Source organism: Bos javanicus, chromosome 10, assembly GCF_032452875.1.
Source record: "Bos javanicus breed banteng chromosome 10, ARS-OSU_banteng_1.0, whole genome shotgun sequence".
Lineage (NCBI taxonomy): Eukaryota > Metazoa > Chordata > Mammalia > Artiodactyla > Bovidae > Bos > Bos javanicus.
The window spans coordinates 27,604,690-27,627,903 of NC_083877.1; the positions used below are offsets into that span (position 1 = coordinate 27,604,690).

The window sequence follows — 23,214 nt, forward strand, 5'->3', positions numbered from 1 at the left end:
AGAGAGAAAATTCATGCATATTTATTAGAAAACTGCTGAAAATTAATGTGATAGAAATTATAGATGTGAAGATTCAGATAAAGGAGATAAAGGAAGCAGTCAGAAAACTGAGGAGAAACTTCCTGAATGTGGAAATTGAGCTAAAAGCAGACAGAGTGTTTGATAATCCCGGGTATTTAATGACATAACATTTCTTCAAATGTTCCTATCCTTTCTAGAGAATAAAAATCTGTATGTAACAGACCAAAATTGCATTTCCTGTCATGTATATGGACTTCTCAAAGGCAGGAATTCTTGTCAATGCTATATCCCCAGTGACTGGAATAGTGCTGGGCATTCTGAGCACTCAAAAATAGTTATTGAATTAATGAACAAAAATCATTCAGAGAATCACTCGGGAGTCAATCATACATCTACTTGTCCAAGAACATATTGGTTGAGTGATCACCATATGTTCCCTATCGTTGTTGGATATTAGTTATTCAGGCTTGGTCCTGGATATAGTTGGAATCAGAAAGCACTTACATGTAGTTTCAGGGGAAAAGGCAAGATGCACAATTTGTACCTCCTCTTTCAATATCTCAATATTTAGGGAAAAAAGATTTTCCTTTTTCTTCTAAATTATTTGTTCACGTGTAATAAAGTTGTAGTATACAGAATATTGTTATGGTCCCCAAAGATGTCCAAGTATGAGTCTTTGGACTTGTGAATGTGTTACCTTGCATGGAAGCAAAGACTTCACATCAGAGTCAGGGAGGAGATGTGATGACAGAGGCAGTTTGGAGTGATGTACTTTGAAGAGGGAAGAAGGGGTCATGAACCAAAGAATGCAGACAACCCTGGAAAAAGCAAGAAAATTGATTCTTTCCTAGATCCTCCAGAAAGAATGCAACTCAGCAAACACCTTAATTTTTAGCTTGGAAGACCCATCTCAGCTCTCTCATCTCCAGAACTGTTAGATAATACATTTGTGTTTTTCAGCCACTAAGTTCCCAGTAATTTGTTACAGGAGACATAGGAAACTATTAAAATGCAATGGATTTTCAATCAGAGTCAGGGATTCTTGACCCTAGTATAAACTCTCCCACCAGTCACATTTGTGATAATAAAAAAATAACTTCCTATATCTTATTCTGTGTAAGTTGTTTCACTGATGAAATAGATGTGAAATAAATCAGGAACACCTCATTAAACAGTGGAACAGTATAAACTCTCCCACCACTCACATTTGTGATAATACATAAACGACTTATCTTATTCTGTATAAATTGTTTCACTGATGAAATAGATGTGAAATAAATCAGGAACAGCTCGTTAAACAGTGGAATTCTGATAGTCTATCTCTGGCAGTTCTTGCTTCTGAAGGATTGTAGTTTTGTCTTTACCTCCCCATGCTGGGATCTGGCTCATATCCTTTTGTTCTTTTTCTGGAATTTAAAACTCAATTATCCCCCTCTCTCAATAAAGACACAGACACTGTCTGACTCTTCACCCAGTATTTTATTTCTGTCACTCTTTAACTATTCCAAATGTGTTTTAAAAAAGAAATGTGACTGTCTTTATGTGGCAAAGTTATCTTTGAGGATATGATGAATGTGCATCATTTATAAGATAAAATGTTTTTTTCCATTTTGAGATATATCAAAGGCTTTATTGACTATTTTAAATCAAGAATTGATATCTTATATTAGAAGTTTGGAACCAACCTGTTCATTCCCTACTCTCAGTTTGTAATCATAAAAGTTTGTTTTCTGTGTTTTTGAGTCATTTCTGTTTTCTAAATCAGTTCATTTGTATCATTTCTTAGATTCCATATGTAAGTGATGTCATATATTTCTCTTTCTCTGTATGACCTACTTCACTTAGTACAGTAATCTCTAGCTTCATCCATGTTGTGGGAAATGGCCTTATATTTCATTCTTTTTATGACTATTATTTCATCGTACATATGTACCACATCTCCATGTCTTCTTTGTCTGTTCATCTGTCGATGGACTTTTAGGTTGTTCCATATTTTGGCTATTGTGACTAGTGCTAAAATGAACATTGGGATGCATGTATCTTCTCAAGTTAGAGTTTTCTTTGGATATATGCCCACAAGTGGAATTACTGGATCATATAGTAACTCTATTTGTTTTTAAGGAAATTTCATATCATTTTCCATAGTGCCTGCACCAATTAAATTGTCACCAATAGTGAAGAAGTGTTCCCTTTTATCCACACTTTCTCCAGCATTTATCATTTGTAGACTTTGATGATGGTCATTTTTGATATGCTTTCTTGATTCAACAAGTGTGAAGAACTCATTTAGTACCTGGTTGTGTTAGTCATTATTGGTGATTGTGATGGTGTTGAGGACTACTCAAATGAACCAGATATTATTCCTGTACCCAAGGACTATGTTTTGATAAAGAGATGAAAATTTATACAATCATGAGACAATGAAATAAATGCTAATGGTGCAGAGGGAGTATAGAGACTTGGGCAATTTGGAAGATTCCACAAATAAGGGAGGGTGGGATATTTATAATTGGATTTTTTTTTTAATTCTTTTTTTTTCCTGGTTAACTTTTTATTTATTTTTTTAAAAATTTTATTTTATTTTTAAACTTTACAATATTGTATTAGTTTTGCCAAATATCGAAATGAATCCACCACAGGTATACCCGCATTCCCCATTGTGACTGGAAGAATAAAATGAAATTTTGAAAAAGAAAGAAAGAGGCCTAAGTCTTTCTGATCAAGCCTTCCCTCCGAAAAAGGAAGGTTCTGAAGGTTCATCATGGCTCAGATGGTAAAGGGTTCACCTGCAATGCAGGAGACTTGAGTTCAATCCCTGGGTTGGGAAAATCCCCTGGAAGAGGGCATGGCAACCCACTCCAGTATTCTTGCCTGAAGAATCCCCATGGACAGAGAAGCCTGGTGGCCTACAGTCCGTGGGTCACAAAGAGTTGGACACAACTGAGCAACTAAGTCCACATTGCTCTAATTGAGCCATATGATTGACAGAACAGAGACTCAGAAAGCTGTATGCTGTACATGAGGAATTGTTAGGTGGTTTGTATGAATTGGGCTTCCCTTGTGGCTCAGCTGGTAAAGAATCTGTCTGTAATGCAGGAGACCTGGGTTCAATACCTGGGTTGGGAAGATCCCCTGGAGAAGGGAAAGACTACCCACAACAGTGTTCTGGCCTAGAGAATTCCATGGACTGTATAGAGTCAGACATTACTGACTGACTTTCACTTTCACTTTCTTATGAATGGCTGAAATAATATTCATTCATAAGAAATAATGATCAAAAGAGTTTGAAGATGACTTATATGTTATTGAAGTAAAACACACCAGGCAACAGGAAATAGGAAATATCCATGTAATACTAGGAGAAAGCAAAAGGGAAAGAGGTCCAGAGGAAGAATAATTTAGTAGTAGTAGTTCTGAAATTCATAATGCCGTATGGGAACCATAGTATTCCTGTAAGCAGAAGTCAGGTGTGCATGTAGTGAAGAGTGGTTGTGGGAGATGTTAACATGATAATTTTCTCATGGACTGGAGGCTTTCTTTCTCAAATACCAATATTGTCTAGGCAATGCTTGTTCGTTTTCCTTCTTCCTTTAGGTAAAGTGAAAAGTGATCCTGGTGTCTGAGACAATGGATGTAATGAATCAATCCATAGTATCAGAGTTCATATTCCTGGGATTCACCACTTCATGGAAGATCCAGCTCCTCCTTTTTGTCTTCGCCTTTTTGTTCTACTCTGCAAGCATGATGGGAAACCTTGTCGTTGTGTTCACTGTAGCCTTGGATTCTCATCTGCACTCCCCCATGTATTTCCTCTTGGCTAACCTTTCAGTCATTGACATGGTATTTTGCTCAATCATAGTCCCTAAAATGATTTATGATATTTTCAAGAAGCATAAATCCATCTCCTTTTGTGGATGTATTACCCAGATCTTCTTTAGCCATGCTGCTGGTGGCACTGAGATGGTGCTGCTCATCACCATGGCCTTTGACAGATATGTGGCCATATGTAAGCCTCTCCAATACCTGACCATCATGAGTCCAAGAATGTGTCTACACTTTTTAGTCACTTCCTGGGCCATTGGCCTTATACATTCATTGGTTCAATTGGGTTTTGTAGTAGATTTACCTTTTTGTGGTCCTAATGTGTTAGATAGTTTTTACTGTGACCTTCCTCGGCTCCTCAGACTTGCCTGCACAAACACCCAAGAACTGGAGTTCATGGTAACTGTCAATAGTGGGCTCATTTCTGTGGGCTCCTTTGTCTTGCTGGTCATTTCCTACATCTTCATTCTGTTTACTGTTTGGAAACATGCTTCTCGTGGGTTATCCAAGGCCCTTTCCACTTTGTCAGCTCATATTACTGTGGTGGTTTTGTTCTTTGGGCCACTAATGTTTTTCTACACCTGGCCTTCTCCCACATCACACTTGGATAAATATCTTGCTATTTTTGATGCATTTATCACTCCTTTTCTGAATCCAGTCATCTATACTTTCAGGAACAAGGAGATGAATGTGGCAATGAGGAGACTGTGCAGTCGTTTTGTGCATTATAAAAATATTTCCTGATTGAATTGCTATGAAGATATGGAACTATAGATTCTCTCTCATTCTGGTTTCAGAAAAGACATTATGCAATTTCAGAGAAATATTCAAAACCTAGGCAGTGTTGTATGCCTATAAATATCTTGTTTAATAAATTATGATATCTATTTCACCATTAAATTACAAATCATGTCATTCTTTAATACTCTGTACATCAAAGTGTTAAAAAGAAAATAATATGTCCTTTGTAATCTATCTGGTCTTAAGAAAGTACCATGTAAATGAGCAAATAATGACATTTTTATCTTTTCTTTTTATTGACCAGCTATTATATTGATAGACAAACTGGGCATTTTTATTTTCTTTCATCTACTTACTACCAATCTTGATTTTAATTATCTTTGTTCCTACTTCACTTCTTATTTCCCCAGTTTTTACATATTTTTGCATCTTTATCAAGTTTGTCTATCTGGAAGTCTGGGAAATTATTAATCCTATGTTGAAATTATAGAATTTAAAGCTAGGATAGATTACCAACAGTGTTAGTTCTCATTCCCACAGTTGCACATGCTAAACCCCGGAATTGAGAGGTGGCTACAGTTTGCCAAAGAGCACACAGCTAGAAGTCACCAGAGAGAGACAGGTACCAGAAACTATGCCTCCCGTTGCCAGGTCACTGACCTTTCACTTTCAAATCAATTTTGCATTTGATTTTCTGTTCACATCCAACTCTTTCAGCTTTCTCCTGTAGTCCTGTTTGAAGGGAGAGCTTCACAACTCTCATTTGTACCTCTTCTCCCTACAAAATTGTCATTAGCGTTTAGTACTTCTTTACCAGTTGTAAAACTTTTCCTTGTTCCTACTATTACCATAACAAAGGTGGATCCTACCAAAGCCAAATTTTAAACCTTAGCTTTAATTATGAAAAACATTTAAAATTCATTATTAAACAGTATTCTTTTGTCTTCACTGGTGTTCAGAGAGACCTTTGATTAAATTCTATTTCGTAGGCTTGAAATCCCCCCTAATACTTAACAGTTAATATTGCTCTCTCTACTGTGGGAAATAAATGTGATTGGTGAATTGTGTACTCTGCTTAAGTAAGTCACACTAAGTTCATTGTGTCCCTCCCAGAAAGATAAATATTTCAGCAAATAGAAAAAGAAATATTTATAAAATCTGTGTGAAGTTTCTCTTTTACAAGAAATTGTGCAGTTGGTTATTTAATATGATTGCTAAAGAATAGAAAGAAATCTATTAATTGAAGTTTCTTTCATGATGCAATGGAGTTGATTCATCATCATTTGTGTCCTGGGGAAGGTAATAACTGATGCCACTCATATAGTGCTTTTTACAATTTCAGCATTGTTCATAAATCTTATGGAGTGGATATTCTCATCATCTCATTTCATTGAGGAAGTGTCTGAGAAACAAATATGTCCAGTATCCTCAAGGTCTATTAAGCAATAAGCCTGTACACAAAGTCTTGCAAAGATTGTTTTTTAATTTTCCTTGGGTCATAGTTGATTTACAATGTTGTGTTAGGTTCGGATGTACTGCAAAGTGAATCTGTTATATATATAGATATGCTCAGCCTTTTTCTGATTATTTTCCCCCATAGACCACTACAGAGTAATGTAGTACATTAAGTAGAGTTCCCTGTGCTACACAGTAGGTTCTTATTAGTTACCTATTTTATATATAGCAGTTTGTATCTGTTAATCTCAAACTAATTTATCCCTCCTAACCCTTTCCTCCTTTGCTAACTATAAACTTGTTTTCTATGTCTATTTCTGTTTTGTGGATAAGTTAATTTGTATCATTTTTTAGAGTCCACATATAAGCAATATTACATTTATCTTTCCCTGTCTGACTTACTTGGTATGAAAATCTCTAGGTCCACAAATGTTGCTGCAAATGACATTCATTATTTCACTCTTTTTATGGCAAAGTAATATTCCATTGTGCATGTATGAGTGTGTGTGGGGGGGTGTGTGTGTGTGCACCATATCTTCTTTATCCATTCCTCTGTTTATGGACATTTATGTTGCTTCCATGTTTTGGCTATTGTTAATAGTGCTGCAATGGACATTGGGGGTTGTGTATCCTTTTGAAACATGTTTTCCTCTGGAGATATGCCCAACAGTGGGGTTACTAGATCATATGGTAGATCTATTTTTAGTTTTCTAAGGAACCTCCATACCATTCTGCATAGTGGTTTTACCAGTTTACGTTCCCACTGATGGAGTAGGAAGGCTCTCTTTTTTCACATCTTCTTCAGCATTTATTGTTCACAGATTTTTTGATGATAACCACTCTGACCTGTGTGAGATGATACCTCATTGCAGTTTTGATTTGCATTTCTCAAATAATTAGTGATGTTGGCATCCCTTCATGTGCTTTTTAACCATCTGTATGTTTTTTTTTGAAGAAACATCTACTTAGGTCTTCTTCCTATTTTTTGATTGGGTTGCTTGTTTTTTGATATTGTGCTGCATGAGCTATTTGTATATTTTGAATATTAATCCCTTGTTGGCTTCTTCATTTGCAAATATTTTCTCCCATTCTGATGATTTTCTTTTTGTTTTGTTTATGCTTTTCTTTGCAGTGCAAAAGCCAACTCTTTGCTACCCTATGGACTATATCCTGCCAGGCTCCTCTGTCCATGGGATTTCCCAGGCAATAATACTGGAGTGGATAGCCATTCCCTTCTCCAGGGGGTTGAATCTGGGTCTCCTGCATTGCAGGCAGATTCTTTACCATCTGAGCCACCAGGGAAGCCCTAAGTTTAATTAGATCCCATTTATTTTTGTTTATATTTTCATTACTGTAGGAGGTAGACTGGAAAATATCTTGCTCCAATGTATGTCAGAGAATATTCTGCCTGTGTTTTCCTCTAAGAGCTTATAGAGTCCATTCTCACATTTCATGACTGCAGCCATGAAATTAAAAGACGCTTGCTCCTTGGAAGAAAAGCTATGATGAACCTAGACAGCATATTAAAAAGCAGAGACATTACTTTACTGACAAAGGTCAGTATAGTCAATGCTATGGTTTTTCCAGTATCATGTATGGGTGTGAGAGCTGGACTATAAAGAAAGCTGAGTGCCAAAGAATTGATGCTTTTGAACTGTGGTGTTGGAGAAGACTCTTGAGAGGCCCTTGGACTGCAAGGAGATCCAAGCAGTCCATCCTAAAGGAAATCAGTCATTGGAAGGACTGATGCTGAAGCTGAAGCTCCAATCCTTTGGCCACCTGATGCGAAGAATTAACTTTTTGGAAAAGACACTGATGCTGGGCAAGATTGAAGGCAGGAGGAGAAGGGGACAACAGAGGATAAGATGGTTGAATGGCATCACCAACTGTATGCATATAAATTTGAGTAAGCCCCGGAAGTTGGTGATGGACAGGGAAGCCTGGTATGCTGCAGTCCATGGGGTCACTAAGAATCGGACACGACTGAACAATTGAACTGACTGATTCTCACATTTAGGTCTTTGATCCATTTTGAGTTTATTTTTGTGAATGGTGTTAGGGTGTGTTAAGTCTTGCATTTTTGATCCAAGTTCTGTTATCTTAACTTCTGCACTGTAATTGATCTCTGGTAATAAAAGATATCAGAATGGCTCCTTTACTTGAAAATAATGCCTTTTTGTAGGTCTTCCTCTAGCTATTCCATCACCCTCAAAACCCTATATATCTGTGAGACTATTAAATTTCAAATTATTTATTGTGTATGTAAAGCCAGTTAGGTATCTTTTCTAGGTACTTACTTCTATCAAAGTTGAAATATCAAATTGTTCCTGAAATACTGTAGAGGAAGGAGTCTGTCTACAGGCTCAAGAAGATATTTGAATGGATCTATTATGTTTAATATACTAAAATATCCCTTACCCTATCCTTCTGGTAGGAGCTGAGGGACATGGCATTATCAGGTCAGCTTTAATAAAAAGTTACAGGAGGAAGGACTATACAACTTCTCAGAAAGTGTACATTGCAATGATTCTTCCAGTACTTTTCTCAAAGGTACCAAGGATAATTTACTTAATCACATACCAGGGGAAAAAGTAATAGCATAACATTGTGGGGACTGTCGGACACAGTTTTTGACATGTGTACCTGGATTCCTGAAGGGTTATTGTAGCTCTTTTGTATAAGTGGAGGCATGTGGGAACTAGGTACACACAGAGTCCTGGTCTAGATTGGTGCATAGTGGGTCCACCAAATGACAACCCATAATGATCATTGCACCATTTCCTGAATGGATAATCTGAATGGATATACTTGGTAGTTGGTTCAACTCCTACACTGTTTCCTTGCCCTGTGGGTCACAGCTATAGTAGAGGGCAAGATACTGAACTGCCCCATCCACAGGCCTAAATAATATTTTAAAAATTATATTATTTTCTGTAAGGATAATGATGGCAAAAAGATATACAAAATATATAGAAATGGTGATGAGCATCCTATTTCCATTTAATTCACAACTGTAGCCCCTATAAAACCGTACAGACCTTGAAGAAAGATAGTGGACTATTGTAAGATCAACCCAGTAGTAGTCTTTACTGTAGCCACTGTACCAAAGCTGATATCTTTGCTAGAGCAGATTAACATAGCTTGGGTATATAATATGTGACCATTGATCTGGCACAAAAAAAAAAAAAACTTTCTATCTCTTTTAGAAAGGAGAAGTAGAAATAGTTAGCATTCACATGGAATAAACAACACATATTTACAGTTTTACCCTTTGCTATACATAATCTAAAGAGATCTGAGCTATCTGAACATTTTATGGACCATTATAATTGTCTATCATATTAATGATATCATGCTATCAAACCATTTAAAAAATAAGTTCCAAGTGCATTCAGTCCTTTAGTAATGTATATGTGTTTTCAAAGGAGGAAATAAATTTATAAATAATGAGGGAATTGCCACACCATTAAAATTTTAGGAATTCACAAAATGGATTGAGGATTTAAATGTAAGACCTAGAACTACAAAATTCCTAGAAGAAAACATAGAGCAAAAATTCCTTGACAATCTTAGCCTAGTGCTTTGTGATGACGTAAAGGGGTGAAGAAAGCTGAGCAAGTAAGAATTGATGCTTTTGAATTGTGGTGTTGGAGAAGGCTCTTGAGAGTCCCTTGGACTGTAAGGAGATCCAACCAGTCCATTCTGAAGGAGATCAGGCTTGGGTGTTCTTTGGAAGGAATGATGCTGAAGCTGAAACTCCAGTACTTTGGCCACCTCATGGGAAGAGTTTGACTCATTGGAAAAGACTCTGATGCTGGGAGGGAGTGGGGGCAGAAGAAGGGGACGACAGAGGATGAGATGGCTGGATGGCATCACTGACTCGATGGACCTGAGTCTGAGTGAACTCCGGGAGTTGGTGATGGACAGGGAGGCCTGAAAGTGAAAAGTGAAAGTGAAGTCGCTCAGTCGTGTCGGACTCTTTGCGACCCCATGGACAGCAGCCAACCAGGCTCCACTGTCCATGGGATTTTCCAGGCAAGAATACTGGAGTGGGTCGCCATTTCCTTCTCCAGGGGATCTTCCCAACCCAGGGATCAACCCGGGTCTCTTGCACTGCAGACAGACGCTTTACCGTCTGAGCCACCAGGGAAGCCCAGGGAGGGCTGGCGTGCTGCAATTCATGGGGTCGCAGAGTCGAACACGACTGAGGGACTGAACTGAACTGAAAGGGGTGAGAGGGAGGGAGATAGGAGGGAGGCTCAAGAGGGAAGGGATGTATGTATACTTATGGCTATTTCACATTGTTGTACAGAAAAAACCAACCCAACATTGTAAGGAAATTATCCTCCAATTAGAAATAAATAATGAGTAGGGTTTGAGATGATCTGAAATAGAGAATGAAAATTAATTAATTAAAAAAAAAACTCCTTGAAATTGGTCTTAGCAACAATTTCTTGGATAAGACACCAAATGCATAGACAACAGAAGGTAAAATAAATAGGTGAGACTGTGAGAGTTGGACTGTGAAGAAGGCTGAGTGCCGAAGAATTGATGCTTTTGAACTGTGGTGTTGGAGAAGACTCTTGAGAGTCCCTTGGACTGCAAGGAGATCCAACCAGTCCATTCTGAAGGAGATCAGTCCTGGGATTTCTTTGGAAGGAATGATGCGAAAGCTGAAACTCCAGTACTTTGGCCACCTCACTTGAACAGTTGACTCATTGGAAAAGACTCTGATGCTGGGAGGGATTGAGGGCAAGAGGAGAAGGGGACAACAGAGGATGAGATGGCTGGATGGCATCACTGACTCGATGGACGTGAGTCTCAGTGAACTCCGGGAGTTGGTGATGGACAGGGAGGCCTGGCGTGCTGCGATTCATGGGGTCGCAAAGAGTCGGACACAACTGAATGACTGATCTGATCTGATATCAAGTTTAAAAATTTCTACACAGCAAAGGAAACAATCCATATATTGAATTTACAGAATGGGAGAAAATATTTGCAAGGATATATCTGATAAGGGATTAATATCCCAAATATATAAAAACTCACCCAACTCAATACCAAAAAGCAATTAATCTAATTAAAAAATGGGCAAAGAAGTTGAATAGACATTTTTCCAAAAAAGACATGCAAATTGCCAATCAATATATAAAAAGGTGCTCAACATTACTAATCATTGGGGAAATATAAACCAAAACCACTATGAGATATCACCTCACACATGTTGGAATCACCTCACAATGCATGCCTCTATCATTAAAAAAACAGAGAGGAATTTCCCTGGGGTGACCTAATTGTTAGAGTTCCAGGCTTTCATAGCTGTGGCCCAATTTTAATCTCTGGTTGGGAAACAGATCCTACAAGTCAAGCAATACGGCCAAAAAGAAAAAGTTGGTGCAGCCTCTAAGTTACTGTAAACAGCATGAAAATTTAGAGAACAGTATGAAGTTTCCCCCCAAATTAAACATAGAACTACTGTGTGTGTGTGTGTGTGTGCATGGGTGTGTCCTCAATAGCATCCGACTCTTTGCAACCCCATAACTTTTCCGTGGTTCTCTGACCTTGGGATTTTTCCATCCAAGAGTACTGGAGTAGGTTGCCATTTCCTCCTGTAGATGATATTCCCAACCCAGGGATCTATAAAATGTAGCAATTCTACTTTCTGGCTATACAGTGAAAGGGGGAAAAATCAGCATCTTGAATATTTACACATCCATCTTCATTGCAGAATTATTCAAGTAGCAAACATATGGAAACAATAAAAATATCCTTAAATGGATGAATGGATAAAGAAAATGTGGCATATATACATTGTAGAATATTATTTGGCCATGAAAAACGAAATTGTTCCATTTGTGATAACATGAATGAGTCTGGAGGGTATTATATTAAGTGAAATAAACCAGACAGAGAAAGACAAATATTGTATTGTATCACTTACACATGGAATCAAAAAAAAAAATGAGCTGATTTTATAGAAACAGGATTGAATGTTTCATGGGCTGGAAAGAGAGAGAAATGGGGAGATAGAGGTCAAAGAGTAAAACTTTCAGTTATAAGAACAAGTTTAGAGGCTCTAATGTACAAGGTGGTGACTATGGTTAATATTATGGTATCATGTACTTGAAAGTTGTTGAAAAAAAAAGTCTTAAAATATTCTCACCACAAACATACACACAAACACACACACACAAGTTAACTATGTGAGTCTGTGGATGTGTTAATGTTCTTGATTTTGGTCACAATCCCATATTACATATGTATGTTAAATCATTACGTGGTATAATTTTGTTGTTGTTCAGTTGCTAAGTTGTGTCCAACTCTTTGAGACCCCATGGACTGCAGCACAACAGGCTCTCCTGTCCTTCACCATCTACCAGAGTTTTTGCTCATATTCATACCTATTGACGCAGTGATGCCGTCTAACTATTTCATCCTCTGTCTTACCCCCTTCTCTTTTTGCCTTCAATCTTTCCCAGCATCACAGTCTTTTCCAATGAGTTGGCTCTTCACATCAAGTGGCTAAAGGATTCAGCTTCAGCATCATTTCTTCCAATGGATATTTAGGGCTGATTTCCTCTGTTATTGACTGGTTTGATCTCGTGCAATCCAAGAGATTATCAACAGTCTTCTCCAGCACCACAATTCAAAAGCATTGGTTCTTTAGCACTCAGCTTTCTTTATGATCCAGCTCTCACATCCGTACATGACTACTGGACAAACCATAACTTTAACTATATGGATCTTTGTTGGCAAAGTGATATGTCTGCTTTTTAGCACACTGTCTAGGTTTGACATAGCTTTTCTTTCAAGGAGCAAGAATCTTTTCATTTCATGGCTATATCCACCATCTGCAGTGATTTTGCAGCCCAAGAAAATAAAGTCTGCCCTTACTTCTACTTTTCCCCCTTCTATTCGCCATGAAATCATGGGACCCCAGATGCCATGATTTTAGTTTTTTTAATGTTGAGTTTTAAGCCAGCTTTTTCACTATCTTCTATCACCCTCATCCAGAAACGTTTTAGTTCCTCTTCACATTCTGCCATTAGAGTGGTATCATCTGCATATCCAAGATTCTTTATACTTCTCCCGGCAATCTTGCTTCAGCTTGTGGTTCATCCAGGTCAACATTTCACATGATGTTTTCTGCATATAAGTTAAATAAGCAGGGTGACAATATGCAGCCTTGATGATCTCCTTTCCTAATTTGGAAGCAGTCCATTGTTCCGTGTCCAGTTCTAACTGTTCCTTCTTAAACTTGCATACAGTTTTCTCAGGAGGCAGGCAAGCTGGTCTGGTATTCTCATCTGTTTAAGAATTTTCCAGTTTGTTGTGATCCACACAGTCAAAATGTGAAGTGCTGAACTGGATGAAGCACAAGCTGGAATCAAGATTGCTGGGAAGCATATCAATAACTCAGATACACAGATGACACCACCCTTATGGCAGAAAGTGAAGAGGAACTAAAGAGCCTCTTGATGAAAGTGAAAGAGGAGAGTGAAAAAGCTGGCTTAAAATCCAACATTCAAGAAATGAAGATCATGGCATCCGGTCCCATCACTTCATGGCAAATAGATGGAGAAAAAATGGAAACAGTGACAGACTTTATTTTCTTGGGCTCCAAAATCACTGCAGATGGTGACTGCAGCCATGAAATTAAAAGACACTTGCTCGCTGGAAGAAACGCTATGAGCAACCTAGACAGCATATTAAAAAGCAGAGACATTACTTTGCTGACAAAGATCCGTACAGTCAAAGCTATGGTTTTTCCAGTGGTCATATATGGCTATGAGAGTTGGACTATGAAGAAAGCTGAGCACCGAAGAATTGATGCTTTTGAACTGCGGTGTTGGAGAAGACTCTTGAGAGTCCCTTGGACTACAAGGAGATCCAACCAGTCCATCCTAAAGGAAACCAGTCCTGAATATTCACTGGAAGGACTGATGCTGAAGCTGAACCTGTAATACTTCGGCCACCTGATACAAAGACCTGACTCATTCGAATAGACCCTGATGCTGGGGAAAGTTGAAGGCAGGAGGAGAAGAGGCAAACAGAGGATGAGATGGTTGGATGACATCACTGACTCAATGGACGTGAGTTTGGGTAAGCTCCAGGAGTTGGTGATGGACAGGGAAGTCTGGTGTGCTACAGTCCATGGGGTCACAAAGAGTCAAACACGACTGATTGACCTGAACTGAGCACAGTTAAAGGCTTTAGCATAGTCCATGAAGCAGAAGTAGATGTTTTTTTTTGTAATTTCCTTCCTTTATCTATGATCCAGCAAATGTTGACAATTTGATTTCTTATTTTTCTACCTTTCTGGAAAATATAATTGTATATATTGAAGCCCATTGTACTCTTTAAATATGTGCAATTATATTTGTCAATTCTTCCTTCAAGTTTAAAAAAAAAAAATAGGAGTTCAGTGGTCTGTAGAATGTCAGGACAGCCTCCTTTTTTAAGCAGAGAAAGTTTTATTGAAAGGCTATACAAGGAGATGAGCTGTCTCACACTCTGAAAAGCCTCAAGCTCCCTGAAGGGTTTCAGCAAAGCATATTTAAAGGGAAGTGCAAGGGTCACAGGGTATGTGATTAACTTGTGCACATTTAATAAAATCACTTTGCTGCACACACTGGAAACTAATATAACATTGTAAATGAACTATACTTCAATTAAAACACACAAAAAAACTTTTCTAGAGCTGTACACTTCTCAAAGCTGACAACCTTTCATATCTTCCAGTACATGGAGTGATATTCGTCATATAGAATGTTTCCTCCAGAAACAGGAGTAATATAACAGGCATTGTGTGTCTTTAGTAGTGATCAGTTCAGTCACTCAGTCATGTCCAACTCTTTGCAACCCCATGAATAGCAGCATGCCAGGCCTCCCTGTCCATTACCAACTCCCAGAGTTTACCCAAACTCATGTCCATTGAGTCATTGATGCCACCCAACCATCTCATCCTCTCTCATCCTCTTCTCCTCCTGCCCTCAATCTTTCCCAGCATCAGGGTCTTTTCCATTGAGTCAGTTCTTTGCATCAGGTGGCCAAAGGACTGGAGCTTCAGCTTCAGCATCAGTCCTTCCAATGAACATTCAGGGCTGATTTCCTTTAGCATGGACTGGTTGGATCTCCTTGCAGTCCAAGGGACTCTCAAGGGTCTTCTCTAACACCACAGTTAAAAAGCATTAATTCTTCGTTGCTCGGCTTTCTTTATAGTCCAACTCTCACATCCATAAATGACTACTGGAAAAACCATATCCTTGACTAGACAGACCTTTGTTGGCAAAGTAATATCTCTGCTTTTTAATATGCTATCTAGGTTGGTCAAAACTTTCCTTCCAAGGAGTAAGCGTCTTTTAATTTCATAGCTGCAATCACCATCTGCAGTGATTTTGAAGCCCCAAAAATAAAGTCAGACACTGTTTCCCCATCTATTTGCCGTGAAGTGATGGGACCAGATGCCATGATCTTAGTTTTTTGAATGTTGAATTTAAGCCAACTTAGTAGTGATAGAAGGTGTAAAATGTGATAAAATTTTTTCTCCTTTTTCCCACCAAAAGGATATCCTCTCCAAAGTGAAGAAAAATTTTCTATTTATTTAATTTTTTTCTACATCTCTCTGTCTTTGAACATTGGAAGCTCTCTATAACCAATTAGCAATGGAGAAAACACAGCCTACTTATGAATAGTTATGCATGTCATAATGGCAACAACTGTAAGTAAATGGCCATTGCATTAAATTCTATTTAGAGATAGCCTTGAAGGAGAGTGGTGAAGGGAAAACTTTCTAATGGAAAGAAACTCAGGGAATACCTTTAGTTGCACAATTCTCTTGGAAGGAAATGTAGCTCATGGTACATATATTACTAATTGTGGGCAGGCCTAATGGTTTGCATATTTATTTAGGTTCTAAGAAAGAAAAGCTATAAAATTATTGGCATAGAGTTCTGTGTAGAAGAGGTGTGTAGCCAGATTTCTCAGAAAAGTACAGAGAATGACAATGTTTATTCTCATGTAAGAGCTGTTTAGAGGTTATTCACTAAACAAGAATAAGATGACCTGCCCCTGTGGATGTCTATTAAACCTCTTTTCTCAACTATTCTAGAACTATATAATTGGCGCTAGAAGTGGTCATAGCAGCTAGTTGATATCTCTACATAAAATCAGCAACATGCATTTCCCCTCATTGAGCTGGTCTGTCTACCATAACTACCACTTGCCCAAGCTGCAAAACAGAAGTAAGTGGTCAGCATCTTGTATAGTGTGATATCTCACTTGACTATTAGAGGGCTATCTGCCTTATGGCAGGTTGAATAAAGCTCAAAACCCTTCTTTTATGGAAGGGGGAGATGCTTATCTCTATAGGGATATAAATCTCTTTCTTTATCTCTCTTTCTGTAATCTCAATTCATAGGAAGAAATATTATTTATATACTTATGCATCTTGTGTATACACATCTAATAGATATGCATTTAATATAAAGTACTGTACATAGTATTTACTATAATACCTATACATTATTCATTATAAATATATAATATATAAATTATATATATATATATATATATATATAATTATATATAAACATAAACCTGGTGTACTGCAGACCATGGGGTCGCAAAGAGTCAGACACACCTTAGTGACTGAACAAAAGCAACAAATATATGTCATGCTGCTGCTGCTAAGTCACTTCAGTTGTGTCCAACTCTGTGCGACCCCAGAGATGTCAGCCCACCAAGCTCTGCCGTCCCTGGGATTCTCCAGGCAAGAACACTGGAGTGGGTTGCCATTTCCTTCTCCAATACATGAAAGTGAAAAGTGAAAGTCAAGTCGCTCAGTCGTGTCCGACTCTTAGCGACCCCACGGACTGCAGCGCACCAGGCTCCCCCATCCATAGGATTTTCCAGGCAAGAGTACTGGAGTGGGGTGCCACTGCCTTCTCCAATATATGTCATAATGCATATTATATTGGGGGGCTTCCCTGGTAGCTCAGTTGGTAAAGAATCCACCTCCAATGTAGGCAACCCCAGTTCGATTTCTGCATCAGGAAGATCCCCTGGAGAAGGGATAGGCTACTCACTCCAGTATTCATAGGCTTCCCTGGTGGCTCAGAAGGTAAAGAATCCACCTGCAATGCAGGAGACCTGAGTTCAATCCCTGAGTTGGGAAGATCCCCTGGAGTGGAAACCCACTCCAGTATTCTTGCCTGGAGAATCTCCATGGACAGAGGAGTCTGGCAGGCTACAGTCCATGGGGTCGCTAAGAGTTGGACATGACTGAGTGACTAAGCACAACACAGCATACTATACTTATGTAGTATAAATTATTTGTCTTTCCCTTCCACAGGGCTTCTGCAGCAGTACCATTTGATTCATGGAATACCTTTAGTGCCTTACCTGTTGCTATAATATCACATACAATATTGCATCTGGACTTATTTTTATAGGAAGTGAAGTGTGATCATAGCATTCACTGGACTTACGCTCCCACACCCAGAAACAACTGGCTTGAAATATTAGTGTAATGGCCTAGAAAATGCTCAGCTTTTGTACCAACTGGGAAATGAAAACCTTGCAAGATTAGGGTGCTGTTTGATGCAGTACAAATCTTACCAGTGACTAATATATACTTTGCTATCTATTTAAGGCTGGAATGTATGACCAAAGTAGAAAAAGTTACTCTAACAATAAGTCCAAATAATTTACTGGGAAAATTTATGCTTCCTGTTCTTTTGAACTTTGGTTTAGTAGGTTCAGAGACCTGAGTGTCCCAGGGAAGAATATTTCCAAAGGCAATTCTGCTGAGACCAGTCTTTAACCACTTTGGGCTAAAATCACTGAACCTACAGACTGAAAAGGATCTACAGCTGATATTTGTGGTGACTGAGGCAAGAGTGAAAATGGACATCCATGAACTATATGTTGAAATGTTTTAAAGTTAATAGAATCAAGGTAATGGAATCTTGAGTATATAAAATTTTATCCTTCGGTGTAATAGAATCTTGAGTATATGAATTCTATCTGTTGATGTCAAGAAATATATATATGATAACTGTTATGCATATCTAGAGCAAATCTTGTAAAGTTAGGCTTATAGACTTGGGGAAGTTTGAAAAGAAATCCCTGGGTTTTGGAGACCAGAACATGATCTGGTAGGATGCACCTAGGCTCTAGGTGGACGTACTCTTTGGTTCCTTGGAATTGTCACGCCATGATAAAAGGCCATGACTGGGAAGGGACCAATGACCAATTTAAGGTCTTCTAAGAATAGGGGCCAGGGCACAGGATTCTATCATTTGGGTCTAAAGACAGTACTGCATGTCAGGTTGACAGATCTCAATTACCAGGAGGAAATTTGGTTTTGATTCCACAATAGAAACTAGGGATATTAAGTACAGAACTCAGGGGGTTTGTTGGAGTGCTTATTAGTGCCTCTTTGCACAGTAATTCTCATCAATGCAAAATAGTGACATCACATTAAACAAAGGATTATCTCAGGACTGATAACCTATAGAAGTGAAGTTTAGTTTATCCCACTACATAGAATGTGCTGTTCAGCTAAGTTCTGTTTTTTATGGAGATAAAAAGAAATGAGGAATATTGTTTTATCAGAATAAGCCTCATAATCAGCCATGCAAGTGGAGATTTTTTTAATTTATTTTTTATTGAAATATAGTTGATTTATATTTCAGATGTACTGCAAAGTTTGGTTTTATATGTATATGTTCTTCAGAATATATATATATATATATATACACTTCAGATCCTTTTCATCATAGGTTATTACAAGATATTGAATAGAGTTCCCTGTGCTATACAATAGGTCCTTGCTGTTTATTTTTTATTTTTTTAATAAAAATATAGTTGATTTAAAATATTTCAGGTATACAACAAGATGATTCAGTTATACATATATAAATTCTTTTTTGGACTCTTTTCATTATAAGGTATATAGTTCTTTGTGCTGTATAGTAGGTGCTTTTATTTGTATGCTTTATATGTAGTAGTGTGTATCTGTTATTGGAGAAGGAAATGGCAACCCACTCCAGTGTTCTTGCCTGGAGAATCCCAGGGACGGGGGAGTCTGGTGGGCTGCCATCTCTGGGATCGCACAGAGTCGGACACGATTGAAGCGAGTAGCAGCAGCAGTGTATATCTGTTAATTCCAAATTCCACATTTACCCCTCCTTCCCTTTCCCTTTTGGTAACCATAAGTTTGTTTTCTATGAATCTATTTCTCTTTTGTAAATAATTCATTTGTATCATTTTTTTAATTCCACATATAAGTTATATCCTATACTATTTGTCTTTTTCTGACTTACTTCACTTAGTATCATAATCTCTAGATTCATCTATGTTGTGAAATGGCATTGTTTCATTTTTTAAAGCTGAGTAATATTCCATCATATATATATATGTATTAGTCTGTGTGTATATATATATATATACATGTATATACACAATATGTGTTTATATATACACACACACCATATCTGCTTTATTCATTCATCTGTTGATGGACATTTAGGTTGATTCCAAGATTGACTATTGTAAATAGTGCTGCTTTGAACATTGGAGTGCATGTATCTTTTTGAATTAGAGTTTTCTACAGATACTTGCCCAGGAATGGGATTGCTATCTCATATGGTAACTCTACATTTCATTTTCTAAATCAACTTCATATGGTTCTCCATAGTGGCTGCACCAACTCACATCCCCACCAACAGTATAGGGGGATTCCCTTCCCTCTACACCCTTTCTAACATTCATTCTTTATAGACTTTTTGATAATGGCCATTCTGAAAAGTGTGAGGTTTTGATTTGCTTTTACTAATAATTAGCAATATTGAGCATCTTTTCATGTGCCTACTGGCTATCTGTATGAATCTTTGGATAAATACCTATTCAGGTCTTCTGCTCACTTTTTCATTGGGTTGATTTTCTTTATATTGAGCTGAATGAATTGTTTGTTAATTTTGGAACTTAATCTTTTATCAGTATCATCATTTGAAAGCATTTTCTCCCATTCTGTAGGTTTTCTTTTCATTTTTTTTTTGTTTGTTTGTTTGTTTCCCTTGGCTGTGCAAAATTTTATAAGTGTGATTAGGTTCCATTTGTTTATTTTTGTTTTGCTTTCCATCTTGGAGATGGGTCCAAAAATATACTGCTATGATTTTTGTCAAAGAATGTCCTGCCTATGTTTTCCTCTAGAATTTTTATAGTGTCCAGTCTTATGTTTAGGCCTTTAATCCATTTTGAGTTTATTTTCATAATCAGTATTAGAGAATGTTCTAATTTCATTCTTTTCCATGTACCTGTCCAGTTTTCCCAGCACCATTTATTGAAGTGACATGTCTTTGCTCCACTGCATGTTTTTACCTCCTTTGTTATAGATTAATTTACCATAAGTATATGGATTTATTTCTGGACTGTCTATCCTGTTTCGTTGATCTAAGTGTCAGTTTTTGTACCAGGACCATACTTCTTTGCAGTGTAGTCTGAAGTCAGGGAGCATGATCCCTCCAGCTCTATTCTTCTTTCTCAAGACTGTTGTGGCTTTTCAGAATCATTTGTGTCTCCCTACAAATGTTAAAACTTTTTGTTCCAGTTCTGTGAAAAAAATGCCATTGAGAATTTAATAAAAATAGCATTGAATCTATATTGCCTTGGGTAGTATGGTCATTTTAACAATGTTAATCCTTCCAATCCAATATATCTTTGCATCTGTTTTTGTAATCTTCAATTTCTTTCATTAGAGTATTATACTTTTCAGAGTACAAGGTTTTTGCATAGTTAGGTAGGTTTATTCCTAGATATTTTATTCTTTTTGATGAGATGTAAATGGGATTGTTTGCTTAACTTCTCTTTCTGATATTTGTTCTTTGTTCATGTAGGGAAAAGCAACATATTTCTGTGTATTGTGTATCCTTCAGCTTTACCAACTTTATTGATGAACTCTAGTAATTTTTTAGTGGTGCTTTTAGGATTTTTCTGTGTATAGTATCATGTCATCTGAAGACAGTGACAATTTTACTTCTTTTCCAAATTGGATTTCTTTTCTTTTCTTCTCTGATTGCTGTGGCTAAAACTTCCAAAGCTATGGTAAAGAAAAGTAGGCTTCCTTGTGTTCTTCCTAATCTTAGGGAGAATACTTTGTTTTTCACCATTGAGTGTGATATTAGCTCTGGGTTTGTCATATATGGCCTTTATTATGTTAAGATATGTTTCTTCTATACCCACTTTCTGGAGAGTTTTTTTATCAAATGGATTTTAAACTTCATTGAAGCTTTTTTCTGCATCTATTAAGATGATCATATGATTTTTTTTCTTCTATTTGTTAATGTGATTATCACATTGATTTATTTGTGGATATTAAAAATTCTTGCATCTCTGAGATAAATCCCACTTGATCATAACATATGATCTTTTAAATATATTGTTGGATTCTCTTAGCTAGTATTTTGTTGAAGATCTTTGCATCTATGTTCATCTATGTTCTATAGTTTTCTTTTTTGCTTTCATTGTTTGGTTTTGGTATCAGGGTAATGCTAGCCTTATAGAATGAGTTTAGTAGCATTCTTTTCTCTATTTTTTAAATAGTTTCTGAATGATAGGTGTTAACTCTTTTCTAAATGTTTGATAGAATTTACTTGTGAAGCCATCTGGTCCTAGACTTTTGTTTGTTGGGAGTTTTTAAAATACTGATTTAATTTCTGTACTGGTAATTGATCTGTTCATATTTTCTACTTTTTTCTGGTTCAGCCTTGGGAGATAGCAACTTTCTAAGGATCTGTCCATTTCTTCTAGGTTGTCCATTTTGTTGGCATAAAGTTGTTTGCAGTAGTCTCTTATGATTGTGCTTCTGCTGTGTTGGTTGTAACTTGAGTGTACTATTTTTTGCCCTGGCAGGATACAAAATTAAATATTGAAATTTTTGTCTTATTACCTAACAATCACATAGTCCTGAAGTACTTGTCAAAAAGTTTGTTGCTGGTATTTTCAGATACATACATATAGGTGCAGATGTAAGTAGAGATAGACATAGAGATAATTATTGCACAACATCACACTACGTGTGCTATTTTACCATCCACAGTTCCATTCAGTAGTGTGTATGGTGTCCTTAACTGTATAGAATTGAAACTTGTTTTTAGTGACTTCAGAGGATTTAACTGTATGGATGCATCATAATTTTTTAAATTTATCATCAGTTGGTATCTGTTTCATTAACTTTTAAGCTTTATTCACTGAACTTCTGTGTTGCTAAATCTTTATACACATCCATGTGCTTAGTCGCTCAGGCATGTCTGACTCTTTGCAACTGTAGCCCACCAAGCTTCTCTGTCCATGGGGGCTCTCCAGGCAAGAATATTGGAGTGGGTTGCCATCCCTCCTCCAGGGGATCTTCCCAACTCAGGGATCAAACCCAGGTCTCCTGCATTGCAGGAGGATCCTTTACTGTCTGTACCACCAGGGAAGCCCATATACATCCATAGTTAGTCAATATAAGATTGAATAAAAATTAAGTCACATATGTTCTTCTGCTATCTAAACTATAACAGAAAAATTAATATGATTAGAGTTAAATTTTGAGTTAATATTTATCTATTTTCAGAGTTTATTTCTAATGGGTGATTACCAATATTTATAAAATTTTCAACAAAATAACACAAATATTTTGTGCTATTATATACAAAATATTCCACTTTTGTTTCCCTCTTTCTCTCCAGTGACTTATTATAGTTTTTGATCCTTTGGTTGCTCTGGTCAAACCAATTAGCTCTCTAGGGGCAAAGTCCCATGATCCATGAGCTCCTTCTAAACTGTTTTTGCATTATCATTTGGTCACTCTTTCTCTCAAGCTGTAAATTGCTTCCTTCTAATGTAATTCTCCTTATGGAAGAATTTTATATGGCATTTTGTTTTATGGAACATAGGAAAATCTCAGACTCTTCTCTTTATACAGGTAAAATGGAAGTATGGAAATAAATTTGACAATGCAAAGAGTGCCTTACTTTCAGGCATAATTTTTGTTGTCATAAGTGCTATAAATAATAGTGATATCCTCAAGTTTATGAGTGTTATCCTAAAAGCAAAGTAAATAGCATGCAGGATAAGGAATTGAATAATGCAAAGAATAATTGTACAAAAGTTTATTGACACACTGGA

General features: G+C 37.2%; 1 protein-coding gene across 1 annotated transcript; it reads left to right on the forward strand.

Moving 5' to 3' along the window:
- The first annotated feature begins 3,638 nt into the window (after nt 1–3,638).
- LOC133255406 (olfactory receptor 4F15) lies at nt 3,639–4,587 on the forward strand. The gene has a single exon (XM_061429861.1). It carries the CDS (start codon nt 3,649–3,651, stop codon nt 4,585–4,587), a length of 939 nt encoding a protein of 312 aa, XP_061285845.1. The 5' UTR covers nt 3,639–3,648.
- Nucleotides 4,588–23,214: the final 18,627 nt, after the last annotated feature.